This window comes from Melanerpes formicivorus, unplaced genomic scaffold (assembly GCF_026170545.1).
Source record: "Melanerpes formicivorus ecotype bairdi unplaced genomic scaffold, bMelFor1.0.p_v2 SCAF_50, whole genome shotgun sequence".
Classification (NCBI taxonomy): domain Eukaryota; kingdom Metazoa; phylum Chordata; class Aves; order Piciformes; family Picidae; genus Melanerpes; species Melanerpes formicivorus.
Window position 1 is genome coordinate 4,984,009 of NW_027142402.1, and position 18,276 is coordinate 5,002,284.

The window sequence follows — 18,276 nt, forward strand, 5'->3', positions numbered from 1 at the left end:
AGCAGTCTACAGCTTGCAGTAATCACAACCAACGTGAGCAGAAATTCAGGAAAACATGCCCATAAATGTTGCCTTGACAAAATAAAAACTCTTTACCAAAAAGATTATTGAAAACATGCAACTGGGATGCTTACCTGCCAAGTGAAAAAACATGAAGTTCAGTAGTAAGAGGGACTGCAGTTGTAAATTAATTGCAAACTCTGCAGAGCTGTGTGCACGATTTCAGCATTTATGCTGCTAGCCTTAATATGCTTCAATATGGACACATTTAATAGCTCCAAAAGCTAGACAGAATTGTTTTAACTAAGTTTATGTTAAAACTGGGCTAAATTGAAACAAACAAATTGAAAGCTGTTAAGCTCCAAAGAAGAAGATCAGACTTGTACAGTGAATCAACCTCGTCCTCATAGAGACAGTATAAACCTAATGACAGGTTAGGAACATTGGGTTATAAAGACTCATGCTGCAGGCATGTAAATTAAAAGCTACTTAAAAAAGTAGTAATTCAGCACTGACATGGCAGCAGGGAGAGCAAGAGTGACAACACCTCAAAGGTTAGATGTGAACACCTATGTTAACTTCACAATGCACAAGGACAGTGTATCGTGCCTCTTTTTGAGTCCTGGCCCTCCACTATGTTTGGAAACTAATGCAACAAAAATCTTATGTTAAATTTACACAGGTTTAGCAAACAACTTTATTACAGGGCAATCTCCAAGATAATCTCCAAGATTTAAAGAAAAATAGAGGTTTCTCACCATGGAGACATTGGTGTTTTACCCTCCCTGTTACTGTATAAACAGATCAGAAATTTCTGACCGAAAGTGAAGTTATTGCAGCCACCTTCCTAGCAGTGTCTAGAAAATACCACTAAAACTGGATGGGAACAGAAAGAATATCTTCCTAAACTTAACAGTTAGGAAGAATGTATTTCAAAAGTGCAAGAAAAAGCCCTAACTTTTTAAACATAGTGCTGTACAGTCCTGAAGATGAGCATTTACATTGTTTCCAAGATGAAACATTCAATGCATGTATAGACTAACAGCGTTCCTCCAGGACAGCTTCCCATCATTCACTGTGATTTGAACATGTTTTTCAGTCCTTAGTTATGCAAGTTAAATAAGAATTGATTAAGGGAAGCCTTAATACATTAACATTCAATAATAGCATATAGGTCCAGCAGCAGCAGAAAGCTACAGCAAATAAAACACAACAGTCACCTTGACAGATAAATAAATTAGTTTTAAAAGCCTCCACTTGGTAGCCTGTGCTGCTTGGAGAATGAGATGGATAAACATGATCTGGGACACCTCACACTAGATCAGGCTGGAAAGTTCTGCTGTAACAGCAGAGACAGAAAAAGCCAAGAGGAACAGATTTGGAAAAATGATTAGGATCCAAGCTTAGGAAAGAATGGTTGTGTCAAGAGTTTGGGGGGAAAACCATTGATTATGTTGAAAGGAAAGCAAGTGAGAAGTTATTTAGTAGCTGTTCAGGCAAAAGCATTTCCAGCTAACAAAAAAAATAATCTGAGTGAGTCATACTTACATTCCAGATACTAATGACACTTTGAAAACATGCTGAACATTAGAAGATGGGTTGCCTAAAGCCACATTAAGTGCTCTGTCAATGCTGAACGCCACTTGACGAAGATAGTACTCTGGACGCTGTCCAAAACCATCGTATGGTACATAGAGGTAAGGGAAGATACCGTGGAGGTGGAGACAGGTCTTCTGACCTAAAAAGAAGAGGTAAACACTTACTTTCTAATGATTTACTTTCAGGGTATCTGCAGGCTCTGCAGACAGGAGGATAAACTTACGAAACAAGTTCAGGGGTATTGCAAACAGAAGGTACTGATTTAGAGCAGTTCTCACATTTGATTCATTGACAAAAGCAACACAGAACAAATGTGGTTACACGACACACACAGCATTGCTCCTGGGGAACAGCAGGATTTGCAAGTCATCAGTTTTTTTGTCATAATATCACATATTCAGTGCTGGATGGTTAATGGCTTCTCAGCCTTTGTGAAAACTTTGCAACATCAAAGCCTGCCCATTCCTCACTGGGATGAACACACAACCTCTCAGAAATGGAAAGGAACATTCAGAGCATCCCCAAGACCCTGCAATATTCTACTTAAGACCTCATTTGGGATATGGAAAAAAAAAACAGGTGGTTTTCAGCTTTGTAAAACTGGACTGCAGATTGCTACCACACTTATTTCCCAGCATTAGCTTTCACAAGTCTGCAATAACTACAGAACAAAAGAACACACCATGAAAACCATTCTGCTGGACCATGGCTTGAGCTTCTGCTTCAGACAAGGCACCCCGATGTGGACTGGGATGTCTCAAACCTACTATGCATCTTAGGGTTTAGTGTGTGTTCTCTGTTCTTTCTTTGACACAATACAACAGAACTTGCATTCACTGCTTAAACTAACATTAGATCATGCTGGCCACCCTTCTAGCCTGCCAAATCTCTCATGACTTCTCACTGGGCAACGAAAAAGTTTCACAGAAAGCCACTCTAAGTGCATGTTGCTGATCAACCCCCACTGAACCCTAATGAAGGGCAAAGCAATCATCTTGCATTGTTTGGATAAACTCCCTGTATGAAGAGAGCAAAACAGTAAGACAGTGCTTTCATTGACCAGGAAATAGATATTACAAAGAGGCAACATGACTTCACTGGTCCATAAGACCAATGAAATGACTTCCAGAAGTCCACCCTGTCAAAATGAGGTTGTCTCCCAGCAGATGGGCCTTGCCTGAACAACTTAGACTCTTTGGTACCCTTATCAATGCAACACTGCTGGCCACCCAGTGATGAGAGCTCTAAGTCCATTAAAGCACAGCAAGAGCAGAGTTTCAGAACTGGGACTGCCTGCAGATGTTTACACCTGTGGAATGCATGCTTTCAAATACTATAAACAACAGTTGGTTTTTTTTTATACTAGGGCTCAGATGTATTCTTCCTTCTTCAAATATTTACCAGACCTTCATCTAACATCTAGGAATGAGAGAGATTGCTCAAAGGATGGGGGTACAAGTCCATTTTTCCAAGGAGAATTTCATTCTTCCTATAAATCACCTCCATCAGGTCTCTTCAACAATGTTTAAATGTAAACTACATGCATATTCATAATGTTGAGGTCATCATTTATGATGAGTTCTGCCCATGCTTTTAAACTATTTCAGGAGAAGAAATGTCTCACTTCGATATTATGTACTTCAAATACATTTTACATTTACATTTTCCTTAAGAAAAAGGGGAAACTAAAGAAAAGGAAACTATGAAGTAGAGGGGATTTTTTAATGGCAAAATAAAGAACAGTAAGTGCATTATATGGCAGGAAAACCTCTACCCCTCTAATGCAGAATTCATTTATTGGTAGCATGTGAACCGAGAGAATATCGATCCCTGCAGTAGCAGCAGGCCATTTATTTTCTGTACTGAGTCTACCACCAAATCTGAGTGTTTCATTATGGCTGTACTTGACTCATTCTGAAATAAAGGATATTTTCCCCTGCTCCAATATAATTAAGAGAAATCCAACACTTGTTTATGCCTCTACAGTTTCTGTATTCAACTGATTGGTGTATTTTTGTTTTGCTTAACATATTGGAGCTACAGACGAAAAACTCCTGGCAAATACACAGGTCTGTCCCCCAGGAATTTCATATAGCCAAGTGTTTGCTCCCCATAACTTGCCAGTCAAAATCAGTTCTGCATTTACTGTTTTCTTTTCTTTCCTTTTTATACAGATAGCTGTGAACTCCTGCTCTTTTTGCTAACACTTTAAAAACCACTTTGCTTTAATGGTTGCCAAACTCTTCTGATTTATTGTTAATTTCTGTTCCTCCAGAAAATAAAACTGCAAAGCACAGGAATAAATAGAATAAAGGAGACAGTCTAAACTTATTGGACTTAAATTCAAGTCATGCAAGACAATGAATTCTTTTATACAACAATTAATGCTTTTATAGCTAGCACCTGATTAACAATTCTTGCTGAACTGAAATGATATTTTACTGTTGACTAAAAGTACAGCTATGAAGAAGGCTTACTTCTGTTTCATTCTGTCTCCTTCTCTTGCACTCTGTGTGCAAAGAACCCATGAAAAAGACTACAGCTTTCAAGAGACCAAAGAGTCAAATTACCACCTAACTCCAGGGAAATCTTATAAAACATACACACTGAGCTGCTTTTCATTTTCCATTCTGCCAAGAAAGCAAACAAGCTACTGTTGATCTAAGACTCCTATTAGGCCAGCAGCTGTCAAGTTACATGGCTTTATACAGCTACTCACTTTGATCTTTGGTAGTACTGACTCATTTACCATCATACTTGGTTATACTGCTATTTTTATTTACAATCCTTATTACTACAAGTCTTACCCTGCTCGTGTGAAGGACAGATTTATTTTGCTTCCATTATTTAAGTAAAAGGAACAAATTGCTATTATCTACAGCTATCACCAAGCAAAAATAATTGAATCCATAGTGGAGACTAAAGGAAAAATATACCTCTTCTCCCAGGCAACCAGCACCAGAACAAGAGGACACAGTCTCAAGCTGCAGCAGGGGAAGTTTAGGCTCGAGATGAGGAGAAAGTTCTTCACAGAAAGAGTTGTTTGCCATTGGAATGTGCTGTCGAGGGAGGTGGTGGAGTCACCATCCCTGGAGGTGTTCAAGAGGGCACTGGACATGGCACTTGAAGCCATGCTTTAGTTAGTCATGAGGTGTTGGGTGATAGATTGGACTTGATCTCTGGGATCTTTTCCAACCTTGTTGATGATTCTGTGAAAATATGCCTCATGAAATGTGCTGTTATGCAGCCAAACTAGAGCTAGGAAAGTTGCAAAACAATTTAAAAGTATATGAGTCCTGAAATAAAAGAGACCAAGGAGACCAAAGAAGTTAAGCACCTCAAATATCAAAGATGAGCTGCATGTAAAACATTCTTCAGAAGCTTAGTGACCTGTGAGTTATGAGAGGTGGCAACAGTATTTTATTCTTTCCTTAGAAGGAACAAGTAGGCACAGAAGAGGAGGTCTAAACACCTGTATACAAAACAGACCATATAAAAAATGCTGTTCTTGCTTCCTCTGTTGACAGATTACTCACCTAAGCAGCTGGACACTATCCACAATATTTCTTGAATGAGCATCAAAAATTTTGTGAACCAAAGTGAACCAAAACACACGAAGGTGGAAAATGCAGCTGACCCCAGCTCCAGATTCTAGCTGTCACACCATGCTTTTGGCTGGTGACACAGGCCAAGCTGCTCTTCCAGTAAGAAAAGCTGCCACATGAATCCAACAGATGCAGACTATATTGGACCACACTGCTCAAAGCATGGTCAAACAGTGAAGAGTATATTTACTAGTCCCAAATAAACTAATGGTAACTACTTTGCCACATCCTGAAAAAGACAGAACAGTAACACAAAGGGGGAGTGAGCAGTGACACAGCCTTTGGTTTCCATTTCCTTCTGTTTGTTTTCCCTTCCCCTACTTTTCAAGCAGTGCAAACTATGAATACTTCTTGACATTTTTTGGTGTTGCTTTTGCATGAAGATCTCCCACTTGCAGGTAACTGTTGTTAACCTATTCCTCTAGCTAGAGGACATGCTACACAGAAACAAGCACTGCTCTGAGGATACCCATAAACTCATTCATGACACTTGCTACTCCTCATCACACATACCCTTTAATGTCATTAAAGATGATCTGAACGTCTTTTATGTTCTAAATGTATCATTTTTGGACAAGCAGGGAGTACTTAGGGAGCACCTCCTTGCTTCAGACACCTTCTAAATTGCTCTCTAAGCTTTGGAAAGGGCTAGAAGGTATGCAACAGTAATACATTGGAACAGAACTTCACAACACAGAAAATAAACTGTGTTCTTAACATCTCAGTAACTTTGTGTTCAGGATTTACACGGCATGCTTTTGGCAGAGAAGGGCGGTAGGGGTGGCTGCTGAGGGAAAAGGCTGGGGCTGCCCTCTGAGAGACACAGCCGGCTCCAACAGACCCACCACAGAGCACAGCTGAGCTCTTCAGCCAAGCTGGGGGCACGCCTGGGAAACCGCTTAAGAAAGGGAACACCAAAGTCAGAGAAAAGAGGAGGAGGGGAAACAGCTCCATGGCCGAGTAGCTAGCCCTCCCCTGCAGCTCATGGAAGAGCCTACAGTGGAGCAGATATTCCCTGCAGCCCATGGAGGATCCCCCAGCAGAGCATAAGGATATTCCTGAAGGAACTGCAGCTCGTGGGGAGCCCACACCAGAGCAGGAGAAAGATGTGAGGTGGAAGGAGCGGCTGAGAGATTTTCTTATGTACTGACTGCAACCCCTCTGTCATCCTTCATGTAACCTTGCAGGGTAGGGGTAGGGTACGTGGTTTGGGGAGTCTGGAGAGAAGGAATGAAGCTGAACCTGGGAGAGGGGAAGAAAAAGTGTATTGTTTCAAGTTTTTGAGCTTCTCATGATCTGAATCGATTTTAATTGGCAATAAATTAGTTTTCTCTAAGTAGAATTTCTTTTGCCTATGATAGTAATTGGCAAACAATTCCCCTGTTGTTATCTTAAGCTATTGCTTTACTGGTTCTGGTTTTCCTACTTTATCCCCCTGCCTTACAAGATGGGGTGGGGGGTGTGGTGCAAGTAAACAGCTGGGGGGAAAATTTGTCTCAGCCATGTCTAACCCAGCACACAAAGCTTAGCAAGAACCATCCCTCTAGATCCTATAAACGATTTCAAAAGGTTTGGAAAAGGTAACAAAGTAAAACAAATCTTAGCAGACCTACACTTGCCACTTGGTGATCTACCCCCACCAGAAGGGTTTCCCTTACAGTGTTGCAGCTCCAAGTCTCTGTTTTAAACACTCAGAGTAGAAGGTACAGCCTACACACAGTAACTCAATAAAAACCAACACACAGCCCCCATCTCTGAAGTAATAAAACATTTCAATGCAATGTTAACACATTTAACCACAAGCTTGCCATAAATTATTTACAATACCATAACTTACATTAAATAATGTAATGGTATAAATACTGACCACTGGTTCTATCCATGCAATAACTGAAAATGTGGGAGAAAGGTTTGTTGTAAAGGATAATGCTACCTAAAAACCTATCAGTGAAAGACATGCCTGCTCCTGAGCCTTCCAAGAAAGGCTATGCACAGAGGGGCAGAGTTTGAGACATTTGCAAGTGGGGGAAAAAGAAGCTACAGAAAGCAGCAAGGGTGACAAAATGCTTTTCAAAAAGAGGCTGTAAATTGAGATAGTACATACCTCACATCCTTATGCCAGATTTTCTTCCTAAGGCTTCTCATGATAGGACCCTTCAATCAGCTACACAAGGGAAATGATTTTCAGCTGATACAGCAGCCTTCGGTTTGCTATGGACTAAACCAAATAAATTCAGTTCTCTAGAGCTGTTTATAGAGGCAGCAGCTCCACAGATGATTTACAGAAGCTGTGTTCTTGAAGGCTGGTGGTCTGAACCCTGATTCATCTAACAAAATTGTAAATCCCAAGCAACTCTATCGTTTGCATCACACAGGGACAAGAAGCAACCTTACCACTGCCTTTTCCCTCGGATCATTTTTAATTTCATCCCTCCAGTTGAACAGTTGTTCAATAACACTTCAACAGCCATTCAGCATTAACTCTTGAGAGGGACTGTGCAAGTTCAAGAACAACCATTTTAAACAGCAGAAGCAAGAGCAGTGTTGGGAAAATCTAACTCAGATTACAGCATGCTTCAGTGCCTTTTTGTTCTGATGGAAGATGTTTGCCTCCTTTACAGTAGTACAACAGCGTGGCACACAGCAATCAGTGCTCCAGCACTGCTATTGCACTACCTCAATTCTGTTTGCCAAAATACTAGATAGCCTGTTTGTCAAAAGGCATGGGAGAGTAAGAATCTTAGATGAGAAAAACTAGTCTTTGAAACCAAAAGTGAATGGAACCAGCTTCTTTTCAGACACAGTCTTTCCCCACAGATTTATCCACAGTTATTTTGACAGAATTTCTATTTTAGCTTTTTAAAATAGTTTAGCCTTGTATTATTTTTTTTTTGCCTACTACTGTGAATATAGTCTCCAGATCAGCCCCCTCAGGTGGCTCAGTTGGTAGTGCATCAGACCCTTAATGGTTAGCATCTCTGCCACACCCTCAGATAGGGTTACTAACGAGCAGGTTTTTTGCTCCCAGTCCAGGTAAACGAAGACCTTAGCATCCACTGAAGTCAAAAGATGCTAAATGCAGGCACAGCATCTGTCACCCTTCAAATGTGATCTTTTTCTGCCTTCTCCTGTTCTTTTATATACCACAAAATATGTAAATGAATGCTCTTTCAGTAATACAGCTGGTGTTACTATTCTGTTCGGCACATTCTGCAGCAGTATTAAGTATTTTACTTCCTATTTCAGTTTCTTTTGTGACATGCTACTTCACTTCCTCATCTTGAATTAGGCATCCATCCATCTCATCTTCACTAAAGTCTGCTGTCTCTTGGCAGTCCTTGGAAGTGTTTCATGGCTTTTTGCCTGCTCTAGCCTGCCTTTCTGCAAAGAATGCCCAGTCTTTGTAGCACTCTTATCTTAGGCTTGTTACAGTCACTAATTGATAACATACACACTGTTCTGGTTCTTCACACAATTAGAACTGCAAGATCCTTTTCTGTCTCAGTGCTGCAGAAAAAAATAATATATTAAACATTTGAGCACTTTACAGAAGCATGTATCCACAGACTGCTTGCCTTGTGCAGCTCATCTCTTGTGGTTGCCTTGTACTTACTCAATAAGCTTCAGAGTGGCTATAAAAACTGACTGGATGCTTCACTTCCAAGGACAAGGTCTTTGTCACAATGCCTGCATTCTTTAAGAAATGTTTTCAAGTGTTACTCAGAGTACTTGTCACTGATGTAATACCAGCCAGGCCAGATATCCCTATTTTACAGGGTCATCTCACTGGCTGCTACATTTTAAACTGTTGGAAGTCTGTGCACAGCACAACTCTAATTGACCACCTTTCTGCACTGAAAACAAAAGCTCTCCCTCATATATAATTGAAAAGAACAAGAGGAGAAAAAAACACCAGCTAGCAATCTATCTTACAAGCTACCCCAACAAATGCTCTGAGGGACTACTTAATACCAGTCCTCCCCTCCGCCTTGCTCTGTTCAGATCTGACTCCTCTCTACCCCCACTTGGCCCTTTTCCCAAACCAATGACAGCAGTATGTTTTAACACTTTTTAACCACCCTAGCCCAAGAAAGCATTCCTCACATTTGACCTTGAAATTTTAAGATCAAGACTAGAACGTTATTAAAAGTGACAGGAATGTGACAAACTCCTCCTAGCTCTGATGAGTTGTCACAAAAGATGTTTAATTTTCACTACCAGTCCACAGCTTTTTCCAAAATGTACAAAGATCCAAGCCAATTGACAGCAAGACACTGAATAATGAAGAGCTTGAGACAGCTAAAAACTGGATGTGTTCAAGCTGCAAGCACCCATTTACTGAAGTTCATGGTGGCTGGTAAGTCATAAAACTTCTACAGGAAGCAGTAACATATTACCAGGAAATACAGAACTAAGCAACCATGAATTACCATTAGAAAACCTGACATAGAAAGACCATTCTTCAGAAAAAGCAATTCAGCTGCAGAGACAAAATCAGGTGAAAACCAAGCTGTTTAGATCATCTCATCTTTCTCCCATCCTCCATTTCTCTTTTGAGACTGCACAACAAGACTTAGGACATGTGCACTAGGAACTGAGCTGGAACATTGATCTGGCTAAAAATTCTTCCTGCAAAAGAGATTACCCTTTCAATGTGTTCCCCAAGTTCACCATAACTGCGTTTTACTGTGCCAGCACACATGGAGGAAAAGCTGCACAGGGCAGTTGTGTGCAGCTCTTGCTTCGTACAGCACCGATGTTGGCTAATAGAACACACAGCGCTCAAAACCATAACCTAAGGGCTCCCTACTCTGAAAGAAAGGGAAACCAATCCTGTGCTGACACATTCTTACGAGTGGGAAGGAACAGTTAGTCAGGATGCACACCCATATAGCTTTCACATTGTGCCCCCTCCACGATTTTACCAAAGGGAGATAAAGAGCAGTGTTCTCTGCAAATACAATGAAATACTAGAATGCCAGTTAACCAACTGCCATAAAATATTCGAGCAAACAGTCTTTGTTGAGGGCAGCCTTTCATTAGCTATTGACAGAAAACTCTTAAAAGCATTTCAAGTGGTTTTAAAGACAATAACAATCTCTAGATGTTCCTTACTTTCAAAACAAGCTGGCCAGCCAGTGTTTTACAATCCTTTTGGCAAACGAGATTGACAAAGCAAGTTGCAAAGCCCAATAAAAAAGAAAGGAATTTGTTCTACATTTTCAAGACACAACTCCTATTACTCTTATCACTTGTAAACAACATGACTGGAGCTCCATGTGGAGCAAAAACACTAATTAAACCAGAGTGTAAAGTAAATTGTTTCTAAAAGCAGAGCAATTACACCAACATTCCTGTAACTGGATCACAGTTAGGACAGTGGCTATTAAATGGGGAAACTCACATTTCTGCCTTTTTTTGTTGCTGTTTTCAAAGGGGTTTTGTTCATAATCAAGACATGCAACAGTAAGGCTTCCACTCCTTTTTTTAGAATAAACCTTTATTTAGAATAAACCAAACCAGGTTGGAAGAGACCTTCAAGATCATCGTGTCCAACCCATCAACCAATCCAACCCACCCAAACAACTAACCCATGGCACCAAGCACCCCATCAAGTCTCCTTCTGAACACCTCCAATGACGGCGACTCCACCACCTCCCTGGGCAGCCCATTCCAATGGGCAATCACTCTCTCTGTATAGAACTTCTTCCTAACATTCAACCTGAACCTCCCCTGGTGCAGCTTGAGACTGTGTCCTCTTGTTCTGGTGCTGGGTGCCTGGGAGAAGAGACCATCATCCGCCTGTCTACAACCTCCCTTCAGGTAGTTGTAGAGAGCAATAAGGTCACCCCTGAGTCTCCTCTTCTCCAGGCACTCCTTTGCAGCTATTTATCGGACAACACAGACAGAATAAATACACCAAGTGAAATTACATCTTTGCTTTAAGGCTGTAAGATCACAATATTCCAAGCATGAACAAAGCCAGTAGAATTTCAGGTGTGCCACTTTCAGACAGAATTACTTAACACCTGCTGGTCAGAAAGCAGCCGTGACTCCTGAGCTGATTAAAAAAACATTGAGGGAATGCAAACACAACAAAGTGTCATACAGAATAAGAATTAAACACATCCCCCCCCCACAAGTGAACCAGTGCCAGCTTTGGTAATGTCCTTCATAAATCAAGAGCTATATAATTAAAACAAACATGCATGAAATCTCTCAAAGAAATCACAGCACAAAAGGCTTGGCTCAGCTCACCAATACCTGCACAAATGGAGGAGTGCCTCCCCAGGGACAGTACAGCACACTTTTTACTCAGCGTCAGAATTAGGATTTATCAAACCCCTTCACAAAAGTGAAACAAATGCAATCTGACTGCAATTCCTCCAACAGAGGATTCGAGACACCTCCACCATGAGCTGTAGGCAGGCATGCAAAAGAATGCCAGTGTACTTAAACACTCCGAAAAGAAGTCAGGCGCTCGTTAAGAAGACTTTTAAGAAGTACTGATGATAGCAATCAACACTGTGGCCTGCCATGTGACCAGGCTTACATTTTTGCTCCAGAGAAATTTGAGGTTAACCAACTAATAATTAACATCTGCACTCAACTGGAAGATATATAGCTCTAGGGATGTGTATTACAAAACATGCTATTTTCTAAAGTCTCTTTATTCTAGTTGGGGGGGGAGGGGAAAGCTCACCATTCTAATTGGCAGCTCCTTGCTTATAAAAAAAGCATGCAGACAAGCCTCTAGTGTACATGATAAACATCACTTTTGGGTTTTTTTTTTCCTTTCTACTGCAAACACATCTAATAAAGGATTGTCTAAGTTCAGATGGAGCTAATACAGCCCAAGTAATTTTTAAAACCTTCCTAGTCCCAAGGCAATTATTTGAGCAAAAGCAGAATCTGGCAAAAGTGAGCAGACACAAGGCATAAACCCCACTCTTTATGCAGTTACCACACCATGTATAAACAACAGGATCTGTCTAGTGACCTACCTGCTGTTTTAGGGCCCATGCACCCTGTGATGCTCTTTATTTGCAATTCCCTATCTTGGCTCAATTCACTATGTGTACTTGAATCCAAAACTTGCATTATACACTTTATGCTACTGTTCCCTCCATAAAGATGTTTCTGCACCGGTTGTCCCCTGGGACAAAAGAAGTCCCTTTATTTTCACGTGTTTAATTGTCAGCAGAACTGTGCTGTTTATATGAATTTAACAGTGAAACAAGTCTCCTGCCACTATGGGAAAAAAGAAGAGAGGTGCTGAGAAAAAAAACATAAAAAACATAGAAGCTGCTTACTCTTTATGCTCTGAGCTACACTGTACTGGCATCTTCTCTCAGGTCACAAGCAGTTAGAAGAATCCAACCCTGCACATGCTGACTTATTAATTAGATGCACTTCCAGGGACAAGACCATCTCAAAAACTGATTCCTTCCACTAAAGTTTACTCAAACTGTGCATTCAATATCTGCTTTTGGAAGATAATGCAGGCTTCCCCCCTCTGTGACAGTAATCCCAACCCTGATTACCCAAAAACACCTCCTAGGAAAGTTACATTAGCTTCAAATTCTGGTTCCACTGTGACAGTGCCTACAGTGACACCAGGTAATGACATACTACTGACTGCTCAAGTGCTTTGAAAGTACAGCATGATGTTTTGCCTGTCATTCCTGGAAGCATGAGCACATGGCACAAGCTAGAGCAGGTTGAACTAGCACATAAATTTACAGCATATCAGCTGCTCCTGCCATGACAGTTTGCAAAGCTGTTACTACAGGGTAACACCATCAGAGTGGTGCTGCAGAGTTACTGAGCTCTCTCATGAGCTCCACGATACAGATCTTGGGCTCAGCTGTTTACATATAGCTCAGATCAGCACAAGCCAGTTGCTCCAAGGTAATGCAAGGAGTCAAATGGGGAACTGGAACTCCTATCTTTCTACCTCAGAAGCCTATGGTTAGTACTCCACATTAGTGAAACTCACCTAGAAGCAGCACTTACCACCTAGGGCAACCCTGCACTGATGCATCATGCTGATGCCATGGATCTACAATTAATAGTTTGAGTTTGGGGTTTTGTTGTAAGTTTATGGGGGAGGATTTGGCCAATTTATCCTCATTCCAGGATATTACAGACCTGGAAGTTAACCTGGCCATCCAGTAGCTCGTATGACAAAAGCAGTCATTCAAGAAAGATTCATGTCTAGCTTCAGGAGGGGAGGAGGCTACCACTTCCCTTTTACAGGCAAAATCCCTTAAAACTCCCCTCTCTAAAAACTCCTCTTTGCTTTAAATATCTGTTTGAGCTGTTGTTTGAATTTGACTAGCTGAAATTGAAGGTATTTTTTCCTTTCCATTCTTCTCTTCACTTGACCAGAACTTCCATCACTTCTTCACAAGCTCCTGATACAATCTAACAAAAACAAATTGGTAACAACCTCTAGGGTAGGAAAAAAAACATCTGAGCTCTCTTCTGAGCCTTCTACATCTTTTCAGCATAATTTCAAATACAGTAGTGCAGTAGTAGGACACACTGCTTGTCACATCTGCTTCACAAATACTACCTTCAACCTTCTCAGCATTCTATTATTAATGTAACCAAACATGACATTAGCTCTTTCAGCACCACCGTGATACTCAAGTCAGCTGCTGGTCTGCAATGACCCAAAATGCTTTCTACACGGTGGACACTGCTGATGTTATTTATTCTTACAGACAACATCCCACTTTGAATACTCAAACTCCATCGAGTGATTTACAGAACTATGTATGACTGATTCACTATTTAGCTGTCTGCAATTCTCTGGCTCCTTTGCATTCCATCCACATGATACAGCATTGGTACAAATGAATCACACGGTCACCGTGCACTGAAATTGTTGATTGCAAACATTATAACCAGGAGCTTCTCATGTGAAATATTTATACTCCTGCAAGGGATGCAAACCCCAAAGGTATTTAACGTTTCTAAAACCTTAAAAACTCCATACTTCACCTCTTACTCTGCAACCACCTAACTCAAATCAAATGAAAGCAGAGAGTATCAGGTGTCATGTTCCATGTTAGCAGAAAACATCTACCTTGAATTTGGTACATTGCAGTGAGCACTGAAAAACAAAGAAAATAAACCCCACCAAGCAGCTACTCTGTGCCCTCTACTCTCAATAAATTACTTTCATTAGTTTTATTACAGTTTGAATGAAGATTGTTGTGCACCAGGCCAGAAGGAGCTAGCATGCTTACACTTCATGGCACATGGCTAAAGGACAATAAAGCTGCAATAAAACACACAGTAAAAGAATAAAACCATAAAAAAAAGGCATCAATAACAATAGCAAAAACATATGGGCAAAAGCATGCATGAATATTTGTATCACAGAGCTCAGGAACATTCCAAATGAACACAAGATACATTGTACATTAAAAAACCATCTGTATCTACATGTATTTTAGCATAGATCTATGTAAGGTAGTTACAGAATGCAGGTGTGTTCATCCAAATAAGAGACACTTCAGCTCTTCACTTGCAATGTTTGCATTCCAAGATTTACCTCCAGGACTAAAAGACCATCATCCAACTCAGATTATTATTTTTTCCTTTCTTAGCTTGCAAATCACCAAACCTGACAAATGTAAACCTGCTGGAGGGATATTCTGCATGCTAAGCAAGCCATTAAATACCAACAATCAGAACTAACTTAATCTGAACCATGCAAATCTTACTAAATGTTGGCTGTCTGCCTTTGTTCCATGATTGAAGATTTAAACACCTACTGACTTAATAAGTATGTCTCCCCTCAAGCTCTGAGAGTTCTTAGATGTCTGCAATGCTCGAGTTCAACAGCTGCAGTATGCAAGCATGCACAACTTGAGAGCTGCACTGTTAGCACCCAGTTGAAATTGTGGTCCTTTATCAAAATACTTAACTGTCACCCTTATACTTTTAGGGAGGCACAAATTATACTTCAGTGCTATTCATTAATCGTATTTTGGAAGACTGATTAATGTAAATTAACATATAATCAACCCAGCCCTGAGCCTTAAATCACTGAAAGTGGTGGGCAGTACCATCTGATTCTCACAAAATGGATACTAAAAACCCCCTCAGCAACTCAGGACCACAAAACTACTAATTTCTGTTTATTTCCCCCCTCCCCTTCTTCACAGGGTTATATTAGGAGACAGCCATAAACTCAGATTGTTTCCACTGAGTAACTTTCAAACAAATCCTTTCTGTCTGGGGTCATTCAGCCTGGAGGTGAGGATGCTCCAGGGAGACCCTACAGGGAAGGGAGGGACACCATCAGAGAGCAGTGATAGGAGGAGGGATAGTGGTTTCAAACAGAAAGAGGGTAGATTTAAACTACATAGAACAATGAAATTCTTCACTGTGAGGGTGGTGAGGCACTGGAACAGGTTGGTCAGAGGAGCAGTTTCTTCACAAACATCACTCAGTGATTCTGTGTCTTCAGTACTGGTTTTGTTCATCCATGTACCTCCAGTTAACTGACTTGAATACATCGAATGTGAAATAAACACAAAGTGTGTCAAGACCAAAGCACAGACCAGCAGGAACTTCTCACACGGGCGTCTGCTTTGTCTTAGTATTAACAGTGATGCTTATGGACTGGGAAAACAACCTGAAAACCTCACATTCAGAGAAAGTAACAGTAAGTCTTGCCCGACTCCAAAGAGAAACCAACTATTAAGACCACTATTAAATCCCTGTCTCTAGTCATGTAAGGGACAAGGATTTCCCTTATTTCTAGGAAAAGCAGAAAAGAATTGCCATCAAAACCAGCAAATGACCTTGAGATCTAAAAACACAGGTAAGGGTATTTATATTCTGCCATGGGTATTTATATCTGCCATGTCTTTGGTCAGAGAATCATTCATCAGTGTCAATGAGGTGTTTCTGTAGTGTCCTGCTCTAAAATGAATGCTCCAGCAAATTTTGAATTGTTTGGTAGGAGGTTGTATTAATTTCTTCAGAAAAACACCTTCAGAGGAAAAACAAACCTGTGTTTCTGACTCTTTCATGACAAAGGCAGATTTCTAAGTAAGAATCATTTCACAGTATCACAGTATAACTAAGGTTGGAAGAGACCTCGAGTCCAACCTATCAACACAGACCTCATGACTAAACCATGGCACCAAGTGCCACATCCAATCCCCTCTTGAACACCTCCAGGGATGGGGACTCCACCACCTCCCTGGGCAGCACATTCCAACGGCTAATGACTCTCTCAGTGAAGGACTTTCTCCTCACCTCGAGTCTAAACCTCCCCTGGCACAGCTTGAGACTGTGTCCCCTTGTTCTGCTGCTGGTTGCCTGGGAGAAGAGACCAACCCCTTCCTGGCTACAACCACCTTTCAGGTAGTTGTAGAGGGCAATGAGGTCACCCCTGAGCCTCCTCTTCTCCAGGCTAAACAATCCCAGCTCCCTCAGCCTCTCCTCACAGGGCTTGTGCTCAAGGCCTCTCCCCAGCCTTGTTGCCCTTCTCTGGACACGTTCAAGTGTTTCGATGTCCTTCCTAAACTGAGGGGCCCAGAACTGGACACAGTACTCAAGGTGCGGCCTACCCAAAGCAGAGTCCAGGGGCACAATGACCTCCCTGCTCCTGCTGGCCACACCGTTCCTAATGCAGGCAATTTCCACCCTACGCCGGTAGAAACTCTGCTCCTCTGCCCCTACTGTTGCTATTCATAGAGCTCCAAGCAGCTACTAGTCCAGACCAGATGACTGTAACAAATTCAAGCACTCCTGGCAGAAGGGTGTTTATTATTTTCCAATATGACAGTCTGCCAAGTTTCCCAGTCCAGGTTTTTTTTTCTCAAGGAAGAACTGTATGAGCCAAACTGTGTCAGGGACTATCTTTCAAACAATTGCTTCAGAAAGTGGAAGTGCACTAGCACGTAGGCAGGCTTGCATCTGAACATGACTCAAAAACATTAGAAGGCACAGCACTGTCAAAACTTTAATCTTTGGGAAACAAAATGCCACGCTGTGAATCTCTGAGATAATTTACCAGTACAGAATACTCAAAATCTTACCTAAAATGTGATGAAAAAAGCAGGAGCTTGAATACAATAAGCTGGAATTGATGAACACAGCCATCTTTAGCACCTCTAAACACATGACCTTTTGATACCACCTTTCCTTTTATGACTTCTCAATACATATTCTGCAATGTCTGTTTCGACTCTATTGCTCATTAGTTTAGCTGTACAAAGCTGCAGACATTATTAGTGCACAAAGGCTTGTATCTGGTGAGGAATTCTTAGAGGCACTGGGGCATATCATTATGTTAAATGATGGTCTTGTGATTAAATCACCTGAAGGCAAGGAAAGGAGGATAATTCCAACTTCAAACCCCTCATGACCTTATAGAAGTCATTCAATCCCTCAGTCTTGATTCTACATCTGCAATACCAAATTCAGAATCACTTTATTTGAAGTATAAATTCACTAACTGCATAGATGGCATTCAGACAGCACTACATATGTAATAAACACTCACAAATAATTCTTTGCAGGAGTAGAATTAAGAGAAAGAAAAGCCAAATGTCTTTGCAAAGGTTCTGCACCTGATGCTCAGCATTCCATCTGAACATAATCTTGAAAGGCCAACTTGAATAAATTATTCTCTTGCAAGGGTTTAATCCAATTTAAAATAACTCCAATTAGTAAAAGCACAAAGGAAAGACCAAACAACAGAGATACTGCTTAAAAGGGCAGTGGTTGGATGATCAGAGGGCTGGAGCACCTCTCCTATGAGGACAGACTGAAGGAGTTGGGGCTGTTCAGTCCGCAGAAGAGAAGGCTCCAAAGTGACCTAATTGTGGCCTTCCAGTATCTGAAGGGGGCCTACAGGAAGGCTGGGGAGGGACTGCTCAGGATGTCAGGTAGTGATAGGACTAGGGGGAATGGAATGAAGCTGGAGGTGGGGAGATTCAGGCTAGATGTGAGGAGGAGGTTCTTCACCATGAGAGTGGTGAAACCCTGGAATGGGTTGTCCAGGGAGGTGGTCGAGGCCCCGTCCCTGGGGGTGTTTAAG

At 41.3% G+C, this 18,276-nt stretch overlaps 1 protein-coding gene across 1 annotated transcript in view; it reads right to left on the reverse strand.

Annotated features, from left to right (window-relative positions):
* The window catches only part of REV3L (REV3 like, DNA directed polymerase zeta catalytic subunit), a 90,117-nt gene that overhangs the window by 55,410 nt on the left and 16,431 nt on the right, over positions 1-18,276 (reverse strand). Inside the window, exon 2 of the mRNA XM_068160545.1 lies at positions 1,549-1,738. Within this exon, the coding sequence (XP_068016646.1) occupies positions 1,549-1,738 (190 nt within the window). The remainder of the gene's footprint in view (positions 1-1,548; positions 1,739-18,276) is intronic.